General features: G+C 54.1%; 1 protein-coding gene across 2 annotated transcripts; it reads left to right on the forward strand.

Moving 5' to 3' along the window:
• Positions 1-6,604: 6,604 nt before the first annotated feature.
• EIF4EBP1 (eukaryotic translation initiation factor 4E binding protein 1) lies at positions 6,605-11,793 on the forward strand. Of its 2 annotated transcripts, none has more exons than XM_054650702.2 (3): positions 6,605-6,861; positions 10,196-10,366; positions 11,438-11,793. In XM_054650702.2, the coding sequence occupies exons 1-3, from the start codon at positions 6,714-6,716 to the stop codon at positions 11,470-11,472; spliced, it is 354 nt and encodes a 117-aa protein (XP_054506677.2). In that variant the 5' UTR covers positions 6,605-6,713; the 3' UTR covers positions 11,473-11,793. The 2 variants fall into 2 exon arrangements, with proteins under 2 accessions (XP_054506677.2, XP_054506678.2); XM_054650703.2 differs by having other exon boundaries at positions 6,606-6,861; positions 11,441-11,793.
• The last annotated feature ends 6,760 nt before the right edge of the window (positions 11,794-18,553 follow it).

Below are 18,553 nucleotides of genomic sequence, written 5' to 3' on the forward strand. Positions count from 1 at the left end.
AAAGAGGTTTATTAAAGTTTATTATCACAGTCAGATTTGCCCCACACAGCTTAGAGGAAGGAGCTGTGCTGCCCTTCAGGGGCTGGACAGGGCAGGCAGGATCCCCCTCCTCACCTGGGGAACAGCTCGGGGCTGAGGGGTGCTGAGAGAAGCAACTGCCCACTTTGAAAATTTAAAGAGGTTTATTAAAGTTTATTATCCCAGTGGGATTGGCCCCACACAGCTTAGAGGAAGGAGCTGTGCTGCCCTTCAGAGCCTGGGCAGGGCTGGCGGGATCCCCCTCCTCGTCTGGGGAACAGCTCGGGGCTGAGGGGTGCTGAGAGAAACAACTGCTCACTCTGAAAATTTAAAAAGGTTTATTAAACCTTAACAAGAATACAACAAAGGGCTACATGAGGAAAAAGTTGCAGTGCTGGGAAATGCCCCTCGTGCATACCACAACTTCAAGATGGATGCTCAGTCTTTTACACCCCTGGGGCTGCATCAGCAGCCCTGGCCCTTCCCAAAGTCTGTCACTCAGCTCTTCTCTGCCATTTATCACTGGAAACTGCTTTGGAACTGGATTGGAGCTCAGGTGTTGCCTGCTGCACCCCCTGAGCACCCCCAAGCTTTTCCATTCCCAGCTGCCCCAGGTAAGGGACACATGTGCAGCCTTCTTTTTGTCACCATCACATTTTCTGGAAAAATCCCTTTGTCAGGATTTCTCTCCTGGGAAGCTGAGAAGCCTCAGAGAGAAATGAAAACAAGAATTATCTGATTTGCTTCTCCTGTGTTTTGCTGCTTTGGAATGTGGTTTGGACATTGTTTACCCACAGGTGATTGTTTCATTGGTTTCTGTGAATTGTTTTAACTTAGTGACCAATCACCATCAGCTGTGTCAGGGCTCTGGAGAGAGTCACCAGTTTTTCATTATTATCTTTTAGCCTTCTGCCTGTATCCTTTCTCTATTCTTTAGTATAGTTTAGTAGAGCATTCTTTAATATAATATAGATCATAAAATAATAAATCAGCCTCCTGAGAACATGGAGTCAGATTCTCATTTCCCCCTCTGTCTGGGGAACCCCCAAAATCCCACACTTTGTACCTGTCCTGGACACCCCAGGCTGTCTGATGGTCACAACACAGGGGGGAAAGGGAACTATGGGGAGAACAGAGGACACCTAAACCACAACAACATAACTGTACATCACTAAAGCTTTTCTTGATATTCACACAATAGTTATCTTTCAATTGTGAGAGCCAATCATCTCATTATCCATCCAGAACAGTGGGAAAGCTGTGATGGAGAACGGAGCTCGGGGCAAAGTTTCAGAGGGCAGCAGAGGGAGGCAGGGGTCTGTCTGCCCCGGGGCCACCCTGCTCTGAGCAGGCAGCCTGAGGGCAGGCACAGCCCAGCAGGGCCACAGCAGCATCAGGAGAATGAGGGAAAGGGGCACCGAGCTCCTGAAACCCAGCCAGTGACAAAGGCTGCACTAAGGCAACCCCAGGTCCTGCTCCTGCCCCCCAGATCCCTGAGCAATTACGGTTTCAAATTAAAAAATAAATCACAGTAAAGCTGTTTTCTTTCCTGTGTTGCTGAGAGGAAAGCCTGTGACAGCAGCAGGGCAGTGCCTGCAGCAGTTTTTCCCAATTTCTGCCATTTTTATCAAACTTTGCGGGTTCCATTTCTGACAGGTCCCATCTCCCTCCAGCTGCTGGAGAAGGGAGAGTCCTCACGCTGCCATCAGGACCACAGAGGCTTTACAGATGTTTTCACAGCTCCTTTCCCTTGTTTCTGGTTTTTCTCCAGCTGTTGCTAAAGCAAACTGGGGTGAGGGGGGAAGGAGGGAGAACTTTGCAATACCACGGGTCCGGATTTCACAAAAAGTGTGGGAAATACCGAGGAAAAAACAACAACAGAAATGAGCTCCGAGAGAGCTGAGCTGTCAGGCAGGGCATTTCTGAGGGAGACAGGAGCATCCATGTGGCACATCTCCCCCTGCCCTTCCTCTGGGGCAGCCAAAGCTGTGCCCAGCAGCACCCACCCCTGCTCCCCATGCCCCCTCCTGGCTGTGCTTGCTTCCAGCCTGATGCCTGCAGGGAGGAAAAGCAGCAAAAACGAGGAGGAGAAAGAGGAAGAGGAGGAGGAAGAGTCAAACACTCCCCCTGTGGCTCTGGCCATGGGTGCTACTGGGGAAGATGGAACAGGAAAGCCTTATAAATGTGATTGCCTGGCAAAAGATTCTGAGAATATAGAAACTATAAGTGAGATTGAAATGAAAGCAGATTTGAGATCCCTCAGTTACTGAACAACTGGAAAACAATGGTGTGGCTGGCTGAAGGTGATCCCCTTTTGATGGAACAACACCCTCTGCTTGCAGACAGGCCCAAGGGTCAGAGCAGACCCTGCCAGCTTGGCAGAAGGGGCCCAAAGAGGAGTTTGTAGGGTTTAAAATGGAACACAGGATGGTGATGTAGTGATTCTATAGGCTGTGTGTAAATGCTGTAGGATTTGTATCTTGTACTGGATTGGTTAGTGAGAATGAGAATATTCAACACAGAAGAAGATTTATGGTATTGGAACGGGAACCTCACTCTCTTACCCCTTTTACTCTCTCACCCTCTCATCCTCTCTCCCCCTCTCTTCTCTCAGTCCTGCTCTGAGCTGTGCCTGGCAGCTCCCAGCAGGGCCCTGCCCTTGGCCCTTTGCAATAAACCCCAAATTCCCCACCTGGCTGCAGAGATCTCTGCTCTCCATCCATCCCCACCATCCTACCCCCATTGCTCCTACAGGGTACCGCGGTGAATCCCGTGGCACAGAGGAAGTTATAAGCCATGAAATGCCCCTTTCCCTGGTGGGAGAGTGATCCTGGGGGAGAAAATGCGTTCTATAAGCCATGAAATGCCCCTGCCCCTGGTGTGAGAGCGGGCGGATGATGGCAGTGAGGATGTCCCGGTGCCGCGGCATTTCCAGCCCTTCCCTCGCTGTTTACATTCCCCTCCGATCGCGGCTGCCGATAAGGACAGACCCGGACGAAGCCGCATCCCCGAGGGCTGCTGCTGCAGATAAAGGTTGCCCCATAAACAAACCCATCCTGCCTTTGGGATGGGCACCTCCGCTGGCCCCAGCCCTGCGCAGGAAACCCTGCCTGGGATGCTCCTGGCATTGCTGGGGGTGCTCAGCGCCCCAAAACGCAGCCCTGGGCTGCCCAGGACAGCTCTCATACCATAGGCAGGGGCATTTCGTGGCTTATAAAACACATTTCCTCCCCCAGGATTGCTCTGACACCATACACAGGGGCATTTCATGGCTTATAAAACACATTTTCTCCCCCAGGGCTGCTCTCACACCAGGGACAGGGGTATTTCATGAGTTATAAAACATATTTTCTCCCCCAGCATCACTCCCACACCACAGGCAGGGGCATTTCATGGCTTCTAAAACACATTTTTCCCCTCAGGACCTGCCAGAGGAGTGAGCCCTGCCCCAAATCCAGCCCTGCTCAGCTCACAGGGATCCAAAGCAGGTCAGGAACAAAGGCAGTGCTGGTGGAGAGCCGACACCTCGGAGAGCACTTCTGCTCCCGATTTAGAAGGCAATAATGTGATAACTCTGCATCACATGAGGATGACCAAGGGCTTTCCAGCCCCAGGAGCTGCCCGTGGAATGGGCAGATAAAATGCCCTGCAGAGGAACACTCTGTAACCCGAGGGTGCTGGTGGGGTGGGTGGGAGAGCACCCAACGCCTTTTCCCTGCCTGCAGGGACAGGATCGCTGTCCCTGTCCCCTGTGTGCTGCTGGGAGGGTCAGGACCCACCCAGGGATCCCTCTGGCTGTCCTGAGCAGCCCAGACCCTGCCAGGGGGCTCAGAGCCCAAAATGCCTGTGTGGGTTTGATTATGACCCCTGGAGCAAGTTATCAACCTTAGATGAAGATCTGCAAGCCATGAGAAATTAAGTAGAATGATAGTGAATTTATCACAGGGTGAAAAAGTAGATTTTAGGGTTTTTTAGAATGGGGATTCATAGGGGCAAGATGGAGAGATCTGGGTGTGTCCAGCCTTTCGCCTTCTTCTTCTTGGCCTCCATCTTCTGCTGTGATGGTGGCACTTTTGGATTGGTTTAGAGTAGAAGCTCAGTGTCTAACATAAGTGATAGGTATTGGGAAGTAACTGTAAATATTGTAAAGTAATAAATTGTAAATATTGGAAAGTAACTGTAAATATTGTAAAGTAATAAATTGTAAATATTGTAAAGTAATTGTAAACATTGTACACATAATTTTTAGTATAAAAAGACAACACCACCCCGGGGGCAGGCAGAGTGCCTGGACTGTCTTGCTTAGTGGACCTCGGCAGGACAGGAGAAAGAATTTTATAGATAAGACACAATAAACAACCTTAAGACCGAGAAATGAAGAGCTCTGACTCCTTCTTCGAGCGCCAGACTGAGAAAAGAGACTTTTAACACATCTCGGGATCACTGTGAGCAGCAGAGATCCCGACACGGGAGGGTGACACCGTGGCAGGGCTCTGCCCCAGCCAGGATGTGCCTCAAACCCTGACCTTCCCCAGTCCCTGACCCCACCACGGTCCATTCTGGAGGAGGAGGAAATGGCAGCAGCCGCCTCTCTGGGTTGGGGGTCACTGCTGATGTCATTCCACGCAGGAAATGTTGTTTTCCTGCCCCAGTGCCCACTGATCGATTCAGCAGCTGGCACAGGGCTGCCCGATCCCCTGGGGGTTCTTGGGGTCACCACGGCAGCTGGGGGGCAGAAACAGCCCTGTCCATACCCCGGCAGGACACCGCTGCCCTGGACACCCAAACGCTGCCCCAAAAATCGCTCAGCGCTCCCCGGGGACCCGCGGGATGAGTTTGGCCCTGGGCTGGGTCCGGAGCCGAGCGCGGCTGCCGAGCTCCATCTGTTGGAGCCGGGGATGCTGTGCGCTGTCACTGTCATGTTTGCTGAAAAATCCCTTCAACGGGATTCTTCTTCTAGGAAGCTGAGAAGCCTCGGAGAAAAAGGAAAATAATATTATCTCATTGCTTCTGCTATGTTTTGCTGCCGTGTCCTGTCACTGTCATGTTTTCTGAAAAATCCCCTCGCCAGGATTTCTTCTCCTGGGAAGCTGAGAAGCCTCGGAGAAAAAGGAAAATAGTATTATCTCATTGCTTCTCCTGTGTTTGCTGCTTTGGAACGTGGTTGGAGATTGTTGGTTGTTTGATTGGTTTCATGAGAATTGTTTTGACTTAGTGACCAATCATTGTCAGGCTGTGTCGGGACTCTGGAAGCAGGAATGAGTTTTCATTATCGTTCTTTGTAGCCTTCTGTCTGTATCCTTTCTCTATTCTTCAGTATAGCTAGAATAGAATAGAATAGAATAGAATAGAATAGAATAGAATAGAATAGAATAGAATAGAATAATAAATCAGCCTTCTAAGAACATGGAGTCAGGTTCTCAATTCCTCCTTCATCCTGGCGACCCTGAAAATACCACAGTGTGCCACTGTCTCTATTCTTTGCTATAGTTTTAGTATAGCATTCTTTAATATATTATAAATAAGCATTCTTTAATAGATTATAAATATCATAAAACAATAAATTAGCCTTCTAAGAACAAGGAGCCAGATTCTCAGTTCCTCCTTCATCCTGGGGACCCCGAAGACACCACAGTGTCCCATTTTCTCTAGTATAGTTTTAGTATAGCATTCTTTAATATACTATAAATATATATTATATATAAAATTATATCTTATATAAAGGGCTTTTTCTAGAGGGTTCCCGTGAGCAGGGTGGGATGCCCGGAGGGGCTTCACACCAGGTTTCATCCCCGGGTTCTCCAGCCCCCTCCACTGCACTCTTTAGCTCTTTTCTTTAATAAAATTATTATTTCCCACAGCTCCAGCCCCACCGGAGCATCCCCGGGCACACGGCGTGTGTGGCCCCCCCGGCTCCTCCCGCGTTTGTCGCCGGGTCCCTCGGGGGAGGCTGAGCCATTTGGGACAGGGACAGCCGGGCTCGCATCTGTCCCCCGGACCTCCCAGCGCGGCCACGGGAACGGGAGCGCACGGAGGGGCAGCGCCCCCGGGGCTCTGCGGGGAAGCGCCACCCCAAAAGCGGCGAGCGCAGGCTGGGGATGATTCGGGGGGAAAAGGGGGGAAAAAAAGGGGAAAAATGGGAGAGGATGGGAGAAAAGGAGGGAAAATGGGGGGAAATGGGGGGGAAATGGGAGAAAAGGGGAGGAAAGGGGGGGGAAAGGGGAGAAATGGGTCAAAATGGGACAAAGGGGAAGAAAAGGGGGGAAATGGGGGGAAAGGGAAGAAAAGGGGAGGAAAAGGAGGGGAAAAAGAGGGGAAAATGGAGAAAAAGGAGAAAAAGGGGAAAAACAGGAGAAAAGGGGGCGGAAGGGGGGAAAGGGAAAAAAAAGGGAGAAAATTGGAGAAAAAGGGGAGCGGTGGGGGGTCCCGTCCAGACCCCGCCCATTTAGCGTTAAGCCCCACCCCTGTCCGGGCTAAACCCCGCCCCCTCATTGATCCACCCTTATTAGCATAACCCCGCCCCTTCCCTTAAGCCACTCCCCGCGTAAGCCCCGCCCACCCCTGCGCCCCGCCCGGTCCCGGTCCCGCGGCGGAAGAGGCGCGGCCCGGGCCGGAAGCGGGGGGCGGGCGGCGGCGGCGGCAGCAGCGCTGGTGCCGCTCCCGGTCGCGCTCCCGCTGCCGGTGCCGGTCCCGTCATGTCGGGCCGCTGCTGCCACGGGCAGACGCCCAGCCGCGACATCCCGGGCCCCGGCAAATGCCTCGCCCTGCCCGACGGGGCCCCGCTGCCGCCCGGCGACTACAGCACCACACCGGGGGGCACCGTGTTCGGGACCACGCCGGGCGGTGAGCGCCGCGCCGGGCCGGGACAGCGCGGGAGGGAGGGCTCGGTTCCGGCAAGGGCGCTGGAAGGGGCGGGGAGCGCTCCCGTCCTGTCCCGGGATAGGAACCGGGAGCCCCCGCCCGGTACCGGGGCTCGGTGGGGATTTGGGGAACCGGGGCGAGCGGACAGCGTCTGTCCGGGGCTCCGTGCTGGATGGGGAGCCTCGCAGGGAGCAGCCTCGGCCTCCCCGTGGTTACTGATTAATTGTAATCTCTAATATTTGCTGTTTTTACTGGCAGCCAGCAAAGCCTGGGGACTTTTTTCTTTATTTCTTTATTTCCAACCGCAAACTGCTCCAAATTGTGGAGGCGCAGTGCTCTGCTGCAAACACGCCACGGGCTCCTTCCCTCTTTGCTGTCCAGGAGAGGAACCTCCTGTAGGGACTTGTCCTTAAGTAAAGTAATAAACTGATTATGCCAAGGGTTCCTCTATCAGAGAGGTTTTGTGTCCCCAAGAGTAATCAACTGATTATGCCAAGGGTTCCTCTATCAGAGAGGTTTTGTGGTCCCAAGAGTAATCAACTGATTATGCCAAGGGTTCCTCTATCAGAGGTTTTGTGTCCCCATCCCTCCTTGGCAGTTATGTGTCCCCATCCCTCCATTTTTGGCAGTTGTGTGTCCCCATCCCTCCATTTTTGGCAGTTTTGTGTCCCCATCCCTCCATTTTTGGCAGTTTTGTGTCCCCTCCCTCCATTTTTGGCACTTTGGCCCCGAGAGAAGCGGCCCCAGCTCCAGGTGGTGGCACAGGCTCAGTGTGGGGAGTTCCAGCAGCCTCTGCTGGCCCCGAGCCGGGCTTTGGGGCGATTTTGCGGTGATTTTCTTTTTCCCCTGCACCTTGTAGAATCTCCCCCCTGCATCCCTGTCCGGGTGGGTATAGCAGCAGGAATGGTGAAGCCAGAACTGAACTTCTTTTCAACTTCTGTTCAAAAGAACAAACCGTGGGAGGGGACGGAGGGGTTGTTGTCCCGCAGGATTGCAGGGGTTAAATCGCCAGGGGAGAAGGGGAAGTGACACTGCTGACACAACGGGGCCGGGGTGTGCAGAACAGCCGGGTTTGGGGTTGTTTTGGCCGTGTTTTCCCTCCTCTGGAAGCAGCAAATCGCTGAAGGCTCCAGCAGCACCTGCAGGAGCCTTCCCCAGCTGTGAGTAACGCGGCAGAAATGAAATTGCAATGAAATTAAATTGAAATTAATTGAAATGAAATGAGCAATTAGCAGCGTGCAGTAATGAGCCCTCCGGGGCTGGCAGCCCTTTGTCTCCTGGATGTTTGGAGCAGGAGGAGAAGCTGGGCTGTGTTTGTGGCCGGGGTGTGCCCACCTGGCAGTGCCCGGGGCTGTCCCTGCCCCGTGTTGGGGACATTGTGTTGGGGACACCGTGTGCTGCCCGGCCCTGCTGGGTGGGTGCTGAAGGGAGAGAGGACTCAGAGCTGCTGGAGGACAGACAGACAGACAGGGCTGTGTGTCCGCCCTGTGGGGCTCACAGGGGGCAGAGCATCCCGTGGAGTGGGGATTTTCCTGCTAAACACACCCTGGCAGCACCCGGAGCTGCAGGGAATGTGGCTCTGGGTGGGTGTAGGAGCCTCTTGGTGCCCGTGACAGCCTGGGCTGGGTGTCCTGTCCTGCCCAGTGTCCTGCTCCATTTGAGTGTCCTGTCCTGATCCATCTTGGTGTCCTGTCCTGCCCAGAGTGTCCTGTCCTGATCCATTTTGGTGTTCTGTCCTGCTCCATTTGAGTGTCCTGTCCTGCCCAGGCTGTCCTGCTCCACCAGGGTGTCCTGTCCTGCTCCATTTGAGTGTCGTGTCTTGCTCGCCCTGGGTGTCCTGTCCTGCCCTGCCCAGAGTGTCCTGTCCTGATCCATTTTGGTGTTCTGTCCTGCTCCATTTAGTGTCCTGTCCTGCTCAAGGTGTCCTGCTCCCCCTGGGTGTCCTGTCCTGCTCCATTTGAGTGTCCCTTCCTGCTCCATCTGGGTGTCCTGCTCCATCTGAGTGTCCCTTCCTGCCCAGGGTGTCCTGTCCTGCCCAAGGTGTCCTGTCCTGCTCCCCCTGGGTGTCGTGTCCTGCCCAAGGTGTCCTGCTCCATTTGAGTGTCCTGTCCTGCTCCATTTGAGTGTCCTGTCCTGCTCTGTCTGAATCTCCTGTTCTGCTCCATCTGAGTGTCCCATCCTGCCCAGGGTGTCCTGTCCTGCTCCATCTGAGTGTCCCGTCCTGTCCTGCTCCTCCTGTCCTTTCAGGAGCTCTGGGCATGAGGCTGTTGGAGGGAAGGTGGGAAGCTCCCATTGCTGGTGCAGAGCTGCAGTTCCAGGAATCCCTGTCCACCTCCTGGAGCTTCCCAGGAATTCCACACCCCCCCCCACCTCCAAAGCAGCTGACTGTAGGGATGGATCCTCCTCCTGAAAGAACTGCAGTTCAGAATCACCAGCGAGAGAAGTTTTTTGGTGTTTTGAGAACTCCCTGGCAGAACTCCATAAGGAACCCAGCTGCTGGACGTGTTGTTTTATGGATTTATTGTATATTTACAGTGTTCAAACCAAAGGGAGTTGGTTGTTCCAGGACAGATGGTGGCAGGAGCTGTTTGCCCACACTTGTGTACTTTAGTTAACACTTTTGGGGAGGGCACAAGGACAAATCCCTTTGCCTGTGGCTGGAACAGGGGCAGAGCAGGACACACCTGATCCAGAGGGGGAAGCAAACACTGTTTTCCAGCCTTTGCTGGCTTAAAGCTGTGGGCTGTTTGGAGGGATCCCTTTTCTGCCTGTGGTTTTTGAGCAGTTTCCATGAAATTCCTTTGTAAGGAACAGGGTGTTCAGTGCTGTTCCTAGAAATCCATGCCTGGAGGCTGGAGCTGGGTGGTTCCTGGTTAAGCTTTGGAGCATTAACCATCTGTGTAAGCCCTGAGCAAGGTGTGTGTAAGTGCTGCTGTGCCAAGGGAAGCGTCCATGCAGGAATTCCTGCAGGGCAGAGCTCAGAGGGACACTGCTGTGTGTCCACCTGCAGCTTTCAGCCCCATTTCTGGCCATGAGTGGGAATTCAATTCAATTTTCTGTTTGCTCTGTGGGCTGGTGTGACCTTGAGCAAGGTGGAAAGGGTTGGATCTGCTGCTTCCAGCCCTGCCTGGGGTTTGGAGCCCAGGGGCAGCATTTGGGTCCCCTGATGTGTCACCTTTAGTGTCACTGCACCCAGAATTGTGGAAACTGAAGTGCTGCATCACATTTATCACTTAAATACCCAATCCCTGAGTGTTTTGGGGCTGTAAGGGGACTTGAAAAATGATGGAGTGCTGAGCCTGTGCTGTCCCCCCAGGTACCAGGATTATTTATGACAGGAAGTTTTTGATGGAATGCCGCAATTCCCCGGGTGCCAAAACCCCTCCCTCCGACCTTCCCGACATTCCAGGAGTCACCAGCCCCAGCGTGGAGGAGCTGAAGCTGGAAAATCACCACGTCCAGAGCTGTGAGGAGAAAGTGAGCGCAGGTGAGCGCAGGCAGCAGAGCCCAGGCAGCCTCTGAGGGGCTCTGCTGGTTCCTAGAAGTTCCAGAGCTGGAATGGAGCCAGGAGATTCCCAGGAAATTCTCCAGAAACTTCTTAGAAAGTCCCAGTGGGCTCAGTGTCACAGGGTAGCGAGGGTTTTGCTGTTGTTTGATCCTCAGCAACGTGACTTTTGCAGTTTTGAGGTGTCATTTGATAGGATTCCCATTAATTCAGCCTCTGGGAAGCTGCTGTTGGATTGGGAGCCCTGTGGAGAGCAGAGGGGCAGCTGCTGCTGCCTCTCCCTGAGCTGGGCTGTGCTGCAGCTGCTGGAGGTTCAAGTTACAATTCAGAGCAGGCTTTACTTGGGTTTTTAATATCAGCCTGAGTGGTAAATTCCTCCTGCCTGTTTCTGACCCTGTTTTGTGACAGGGACACTTCTCTGAGGCCCTGCTGCAGCCACACAAGCCCCAATGTTGCCTTCAAGAATTGTTCTTTAAGTTATTTGAGGTTATTTCTTGTTGCAACCTGAACCTACCAAGTGCAAGTATTTATCTTCTCTCTCTAAAAATAAAGATCCAGAGGCTCTTGTTGTGTGCTTGCTGCAAGTAAAACCTTTCCAGAGCCAGGATTGCCTCGTGCTGTGACCTGAAGTGGCTCAAGGGGACCCCCCCTGAAATGCAGGCTGGGTGCTGGGCTGTGGCTCTGCCAGAGAATTCCTGTGCTCAGGAGCCAGCCCGTGGGATAAGGGCTCTGAAATGTGCCTGCCTGGCTTCTGTCCTCAGTGTGGTCCTTTCCATTCCTTGTTACAAGGAAATCCAGGGTAGGAATTGATTATTTAAAGGGCATTTTCTCTGCCTCTGCTCTGGTGTGTCTGAGGGAGATCCCCGCCCCAGCAGTGACACCTTTACCACAGCCTCACAAGATGATTTTCACACCCACCCTGCTGCCTGAATGCAGCTTTTAAACCCAAATTACCCCATTTCTGCAGCACAGCTGCCAGCCACTCCTTCCCTGAAGTATTTGGTATTCAATGTGGAATTTTGGGGGCCTCACCTGTGGTTTTGTCCCTCCCAGCAGGTGAGGAAGAGCAGTTTGACATGGACATCTAACACACCTGCCTGGAGTGATCCAGTGAAGCAGCAGGACTTGTCTGGAGGATTCCCACCAGCCAGGCTTACAGCAGCCATGCCTTGAGTGCCTTCCTGCTCTGGGAAAGGCAGATTCCCTCAGGAGAGCAGAGTTTGTCCTGTTCCAGGGGCCAGGCCAGGGGTGCTGCAGGAGAATCTCTCCCCCCCTCCCCACCCTCGGTTTTGGTTCCAGTTTTATGCTTTTTGTTAATCATTTTAATACTGTAACAGTGACGGAAATGCAATCTAAGGGAGAAATAAAAATCACATGGAGTCTCCTGGTGTGGAGATGAATGCAATAAACGTGGCTTCTGTGCCTTATTTCAGCAAGAAACTGCCAGCCTGAGGTGTAAAATGGTGCCCCCTGTGCTGCTGGGGCTGGGCCAAGCATCCCCAGTCCCTGGGGGAGTTTTGGGGTGTCAAATCAGCCCCAGAACAGAGCCAAAGCTGTGCCCTGAGTGCTTCCAGAAGGATCTGTCACAATTTGAGTTCCAGTGCCTGCCTGGCTGAGCTGCAGGTGGGAATGTTTGGGCTCAGTGCAGCTGGAGGCTCCTGGCTCAGCTGCCCTCCAGCTTTGCCCCTGCAATTGTTTTTGTCTGGCTTGTGCCAGCCTGGGTTTGTGATCCATGGTGGAATTTCCCTGCTGCTTTACCCTTGCTTCTCTTTTTTTATCCTGTGGTGGGCAGGGAGAAGAGCGTTGGGGAAGAGGGTTAGAAACAAAATCAGTCTGGTTTTGAGAGGGGAATTTTCATCAGAGAAATTAATAAATTAATTTTAAATTTCAAAACCTCTAATCTTGGTTTTGAGAGGGGAATTTTCATCAGAGAAATTAATTAATTTTAAATTTCAAAACCTCTAATCTTGGTTTTGAGAGGTGAATTTTCATCAGAGAAATTAATAAATTAATTTTAAATTTCAAAACCTCTAATCTTGGTTTTGAGAGGTGAATTTTCATCAGAGAAATTAATAAATTAATTTTAAAAAATTAATAAATTTAAAATCATTTTAATTAATTTTGCTGTGGGAGGGTCCAGTTTGGGTCCCCAGAGCAAATATCTTCATTTTTAGCCTCTGTGAGGTTGGATAAATGTGGTCTGGACATTATTGCTGCTGGGGGGTGGAAGCACCTCACAGGAGGAGAATCCTGAACTTCAGACTTCCCAAACCACAGGGAGTGTCTGTGCACACCAGCTTTGGCAGATAGCATTTAAATATCTGCTAATGATGCTCAGTGGTGACATTATGATATGCAAACCCTCAATAATGAGTAACAGAACAAAGCAATTGCTGCAGATAAACCTGCATTTCTCTAAGATAAGATTTAAGGGTTTCTCTGAAACCTTAATGGGAACAAATCCAAATTTTATTGCCCTCAGGTGTGACTTTATCAGTCTCAGCTGCACCAGTTGGGTTCTTGAGGATGGTTTGGAGAGGAGCTGCTGCAGCTGGGACTGACTTTTTTCTGTTCTAAATTGGTTTAGGTTTAAAATAGCACTGCTGGGCTGTGGTGCAGCTGCACTTTTAGGTTTAGGAAAACTTCCCGTGTTGATGGTGATTTCCCCAAAGTTCCCCCACTGCAGGGAAGACTGAAACAGCCCTGAGAGGATGGGCAGGCTCTGCAGGGCTGAGTCCTTGTGCTTGTGCTGGGGATTCTCCTGCTGGCCCAGCCCAAATGAGGAATTACCACGGTGCTGTGGCTTTGTCTGGGCGTCACCTCCCTGACCCGTGTGTCTGGGCAGTGTCCCTGTGTCACCCAGGGCTGTGGGTTGGGAGGGACACACGATGCTGGCAGCCTGGGATCCCCTAAAGTGCCAGCCCAAGCTGAGGGCTGCGCATCCAGGCAGGTTTGGGATCCCCAAGCTGCACATCCAGGCAGGTTTGGGATCCCTTCAGGTGCACATCCAGGCAGGTTTGGGATCCCCAAGGTGCACATCCAGACAGGTTTGGGATCCCCTCAAGCTGCACATCCAGGCAGGTTTGGGATCCCCAAGCTGCACATCCAGGCAGGTTTGGGATCCCCTCAGGTGCACATCCAGGCAGGTTTGGGATCCCCTCAGGTGCACCTGCAGGCAGGTTTGGGATCCCCTCAGGTGCACATCCAGGCAGGTTTGGGATCCCTCAAGCTGCACATCCAGGCAGGTTTGGGATCTCCCAAGCTGCGCATCCAGGCAGGTTTGGGATCCCTCATGCTGCACATGCAGGCAGGTTTGGGATCCCCAAGCTGCACATGCAGGCAGGTTTGGGATCCCCTCAGGTGCACATCCAGGCAGGTTTGGGATCCCCTCAGGTGCACATCCAGGCAGGTTTGGGATCCCTCAAGCTGCACATCCAGGCAGGTTTGGGATCCCCTCAGGTGCACATCCAGACAGGTTTGGGATCCCCAAGGTGCACATCCAGACAGGTTTGGGATCCCTCAAGGTGCACATCCAGGCAGGTTTGGGATCTCCCAAGCTGCGCATCCAGGCAGGTTTGGGATCCCTCATGCTGCACATCCAGGCAGGTTTGGGATCCCTTCAGGTGCACATCCAGGCAGGTTTGGGATCCCCAAGCTGCACATGCAGGCAGGTTTGGAATCCCCCAAGGTGCTGAGGGCTGCACATCCAGACAGTTTTGGGATCCCTGATGTGCCATCCCAAGCTGCACATCCAGGCATTTTTGGGATCCCCCAAGGTGCTGAGGGCTTTATATCCAGGCAGGTTTGGGATCTCCCAAGCTGCACATCCCGGTACTTTTGGGATGTCCCAAACTGCACATCCAGGCAGGTTTGGGATCCCCCAAGCTGCACATCCAGACAGGTTTGGGATCCCTCAAGGTGCCATCCCAAGCTGCACATCCAGGCAGTTTTGGGATGTCCCAAGCTGCACATCCAGGCAGTTTTGGGATCCCTTCAGCTGCACATCCAGGCACTTTTGGGATCCCTGAGGTGCCATCCCAAGCTGCACATCCAGACAGGTTTGGGATCCCCCAAGCTGCACATCCAGGCAGTTTTGGGATCCCTTCAGGTGCACATCCAGGCAATTTTGGGATACCTGAGGTGCTGAGGGCTGCACATCCAGGCACTTTTGGGATGTCCCAAGCTGCACATCCAGGCACTTTTGGGATCCCCCAAGCTGCACATGCAGGCAGGTTTGGGATTCCCCAACCTGAGGTCTGCATGCCCAGGCAGTTTTGGGATCCCCCAAGCTGCACATCCAGGCAGGTTTGGGATTCCCCAAGCTGAGGTCTGCATGTCCAGGCACTTTTAGGATCTCTCAAGATGCCATCCCTACATGTCCAGGCAGTTTTGGGGAGAAATGAGCTGATTTCAGCCTCAGCCAGCCATGGCTGTTGGAGTTGGGCTTTGGCGCTGGTACAGAAGTGGCTCCCTGGTTTTTGGAGGTGTCAGATATTGCAGGTACTGCTCTTAAATGCCATTCCTGCCACCTGCAGGAGAGGTAACACGTGCTGGAGGTGTTAATGCTTTGTCTGTGTCCCGGCAGCTTTGGCAGCTTTGCATCGGTATCTGCAGCTTATGCAGATGTGGGAGCATCAAAGCACCAGGTGCCTCTGCCAGAGGGAGGGGGGAAACCCTGTGAAACACCTGGCCAGGTGTCACCGGGGTCCTGCTGGGCTCTGGGTGCAGGCCCTGAGGCCATGGGTGCAGCGGGACCGTTGTGGGGGCAGAAAGAGCCCAACCAAAGCCCCGAGGGGATGAGGGGATGAGGGGATGTGCACATCTGCTCTGGGACCGTTTTGGGGGCACACAGAGCCTGACCAAAGCCCTGATGAGGGGATGAGGGGATGTGCACATCTGCTCTAGGATCATTGTGGGGCACAGAGACCCTGACCAAAGCCCCAGTGTGATGAGGGGATGTGCACATCTGCTCTGGGATCATTTTGGGGGCACAGAGAGCCTGACCAAAGCCCCAGATCCCCCTCCCTGGGGATGCCAAACCCAGTGTGATGAGGGGATGTGCACAATTTCTTTGGGATCATTGTGGGGACACAGAGACCCTGACCAAAGCCCCAGTGTGATGAGGGGATGTGCACATCTTCTCTGGGATCATTGTGGGGACACAGAGACCCTGACCAAAGCCCCGATGTGAGGAGGTGATGCTCTCACAACATGGTAATAAGAGATATTAAATGCTTCATATTTATTCATATTTATTCAAGCATGGAAGTGTACAGTATGGTAACCAAAAATTACTCAAATAAATACGTCACCTCCCTCAGAGACATTTTTTTTATTAAAAGTTGTCCTGATAGCAACACCTTTCCTTATTTCTAGGGGTTTTTTATTAAACCTTTGCTTGCTGATCTCAAAAAATCTCATCAATTCGGTTCCACTTTGCACAGAGCACATCTGCTCGGCTGCAATTTGTCCCAAGCCCATCCCTTAAGCCTTTCCACCCGTGGTGGTGTGGGACCAAGTGGTCTCAGCATCCCATTGCTCTGGTCCTTCACTCCCTCCCTTCCCCCTCACACCCCCAGCAGCTCCATCCTCCAGCCTGACAGTTTTGGCCACATCTCCCTCATGCATTCCCGTTTAGAGCCCTTCCAGGAGCAGCTCAGCATCCCAGGGCACATCCCTGCTGCCCCAGGCCCTGTTCCTCACCCAACACTTGCTCTCCCAGGCCCAGGAGCTGCTTTTTGCAGGGGCTGAGCCCCGTTGTGCACAGTGGGAGGGAGGGAGGCAGTCGTGGGTGGCTGAGGCACAGCTGGGATGCTCCAGGGAGGTCCAGGCACAAGTTGGCTTTGTCCTTGCATTTCCCATCCCGGCCCCTTTTTGTCTCGAGCGGGCAGAGCAGCACACCCGGTGTCCCCGTGTCCTGTGTCCGTCTGTCCCAGCCACGGGACAAACGCCACCTGCCCGCCCCAGCTCGTGCTTTAAAGCACCATTTGTACAAATGCCACCCTCGCTCTGTTTGTTCTCACTCTTTCCTTTTTATGTGTCCAAAGTGACCTGGCTGAGCAAACCCTTCCCAGAGCAGAAACCTGCCAGTTCCCCCACCCCGCGATGCTGAAGGCTCCTGGGCAGGACTGGGGGTTTATTGTCCTCCTGTCTGGGCTCCTGTGTCCCCCAGCCAATGTAGATTGGGGCAGGAGCAGGGCCAGAGCCCTCCCTGCTCAGGTCAGGTCCCCCCCCGAGCCTGGCAGATCCTCGCCTAAACCCGACTTTATTGTCATTGTCCCGCACTTTGATGTTTTCCTTACAGCCCTGGAATCCCAGACTTTATTTTTCCACCAGCAGCTCTTCCCAGGGAACGGCTGCTGCCTCCCCCTGCCCCGCCACAACTTTTTGAACCCTCTGCTGGATTCCAGGCAGGCGTGATGGAGGGGCAGAGATGGCAGAGATACAGCACCCGATGGAGGGGCAGAGATGGCAGAGATACAGCACCCGGCGGGGCAGGGGTCCCGGGGGGCTTTGGGGGACTGAATCCTGCTTTGGAACCCTCAGTGAGCAGCAAAACCGCGGAGAAAGAGTCAAAATACTTTAATTTTACAGCACCCGGGTTCCTGCTTTGCCTCCTGCCGGGGCTCAGCCCCGCGCCCCCGGCCCACCCTTGACAGCTCCTGCAAATGACCCTCTAATGACGGGATGGTGGCGGTGTGAAAGCTCTTGGAATATGGAAGCGGCCCCGGGGAGGGCTCGCTGAGCGGGGGAGCAGCAGACACGCTTTGTTTATCCGCCGCCCGGGATGTGGATTGGGGATAATCAGCCCGGGCTGGGATGTGGAATGGGGGCTGCTGCTCCCAGGAGGGGCGGGCTGGGGATGGCCCAGGGCCACCAGGGCCACCAGGGCCACCAGGGCCACCAGGGCCACCAGGGCCACCAGGGCCACCAGGGCCACCAGGGCCACCAGGGCCACCAGGGCTTGGGGTCCCGCCCGTCCCCTCTGCTGCCCGGGAGTCCCCAGGCGTGAGTCGTGTCCTCGTCCAGCTGTGAGCCTGGGGGTCCCACGGCCGGGGCTGCCAAACCCGGCCAAACCCGGACTGATCCCCGCCGCCCGGGGCTGCCAAACCCGGACCGATCCATTCGGTCAAACCCGGACTGATTCCCCCTCCCCGGGGCTGCCAAACCCAGCCAAACCCGGACTGATCCCCGCCGCCCGGGGCTGCCAAACCCGGACTGATTCCCCCCTCCCCGGGGCTGCCAAACCCAGTCAAACCCGGACTGATCCATTTGGCCAAACCCGGACTGATGAATTCAGTCAAACCCGGACTGATCCGTTCAGCCAAACCCGGACTGATTCCCCCCTGCCCGGGGCTGCCAAACCCGGCCAAACCCGGACTGATCCGTTCAGCCAAACCCGGACTGATGAATTCAGTCAAACCCGGACTGATTCGTTCAGCCAAACTCGGACTGATCCATTCGGTCAAACCCGGACTGATTCCCCCTCCCCGGGGCTGCCAAACGCAGCCAAACCCGGACTGATCAATTCGGCCAAACCCGGACTGATTCCCCCTCCCTAGAGCTGCCAAACCCGGACTGATTCCTCCTCCCCAGGGCTGCCAAACCCGGTCAAACCCGGACTGATCCATTTGGCCAAACCTGGACTGATCCGTTCACCCAAACCCTGACTGATTCCCTACCCGGGGCTGCCGAACACGGCCAAACCCGGACTGATCCATTTGGCCAAACCCGGACTGGTCCCCCCTCCCCGGGGCTGCCATGCAGGAGGACGTGGTCACCCCGGGGCTCTCAGGACCCCGGCATCGCCCCCAGCTCCCCTCCGGATGGTGCCTGCACCACACTGCTCAGAATTCCCTGCTCTTATCTCCGAGGGGTAAATAAAGGAGGAAAATCCCTTCAGCCTCCCCTTCCATGCCTGCAGGTGCCTCCCTTGCTCTTGAGCAACCCCTCAAGGGTGGGAATGGCTTCGTCCTTATCTCAGGTGAGATCTGGAGCTTTCCAGCATCTCTTGAACCCCTCACTCTGGTAGTTCCAGAGCCCACCTGCTGCAGGCAGGGCAGGGAGGAGCTCTGAGTGCAACAGAGGGGACACAGAGAAGGGGACACAGAGAAGGGGACACTCACACCCTGGCACGCCATCAACAGCAAGAATCAGCAGAACCCAATG

The sequence above is a fragment of the Agelaius phoeniceus genome, chromosome 30 (assembly GCF_051311805.1).
Source record: "Agelaius phoeniceus isolate bAgePho1 chromosome 30, bAgePho1.hap1, whole genome shotgun sequence".
NCBI classification, from domain to species: domain Eukaryota; kingdom Metazoa; phylum Chordata; class Aves; order Passeriformes; family Icteridae; genus Agelaius; species Agelaius phoeniceus.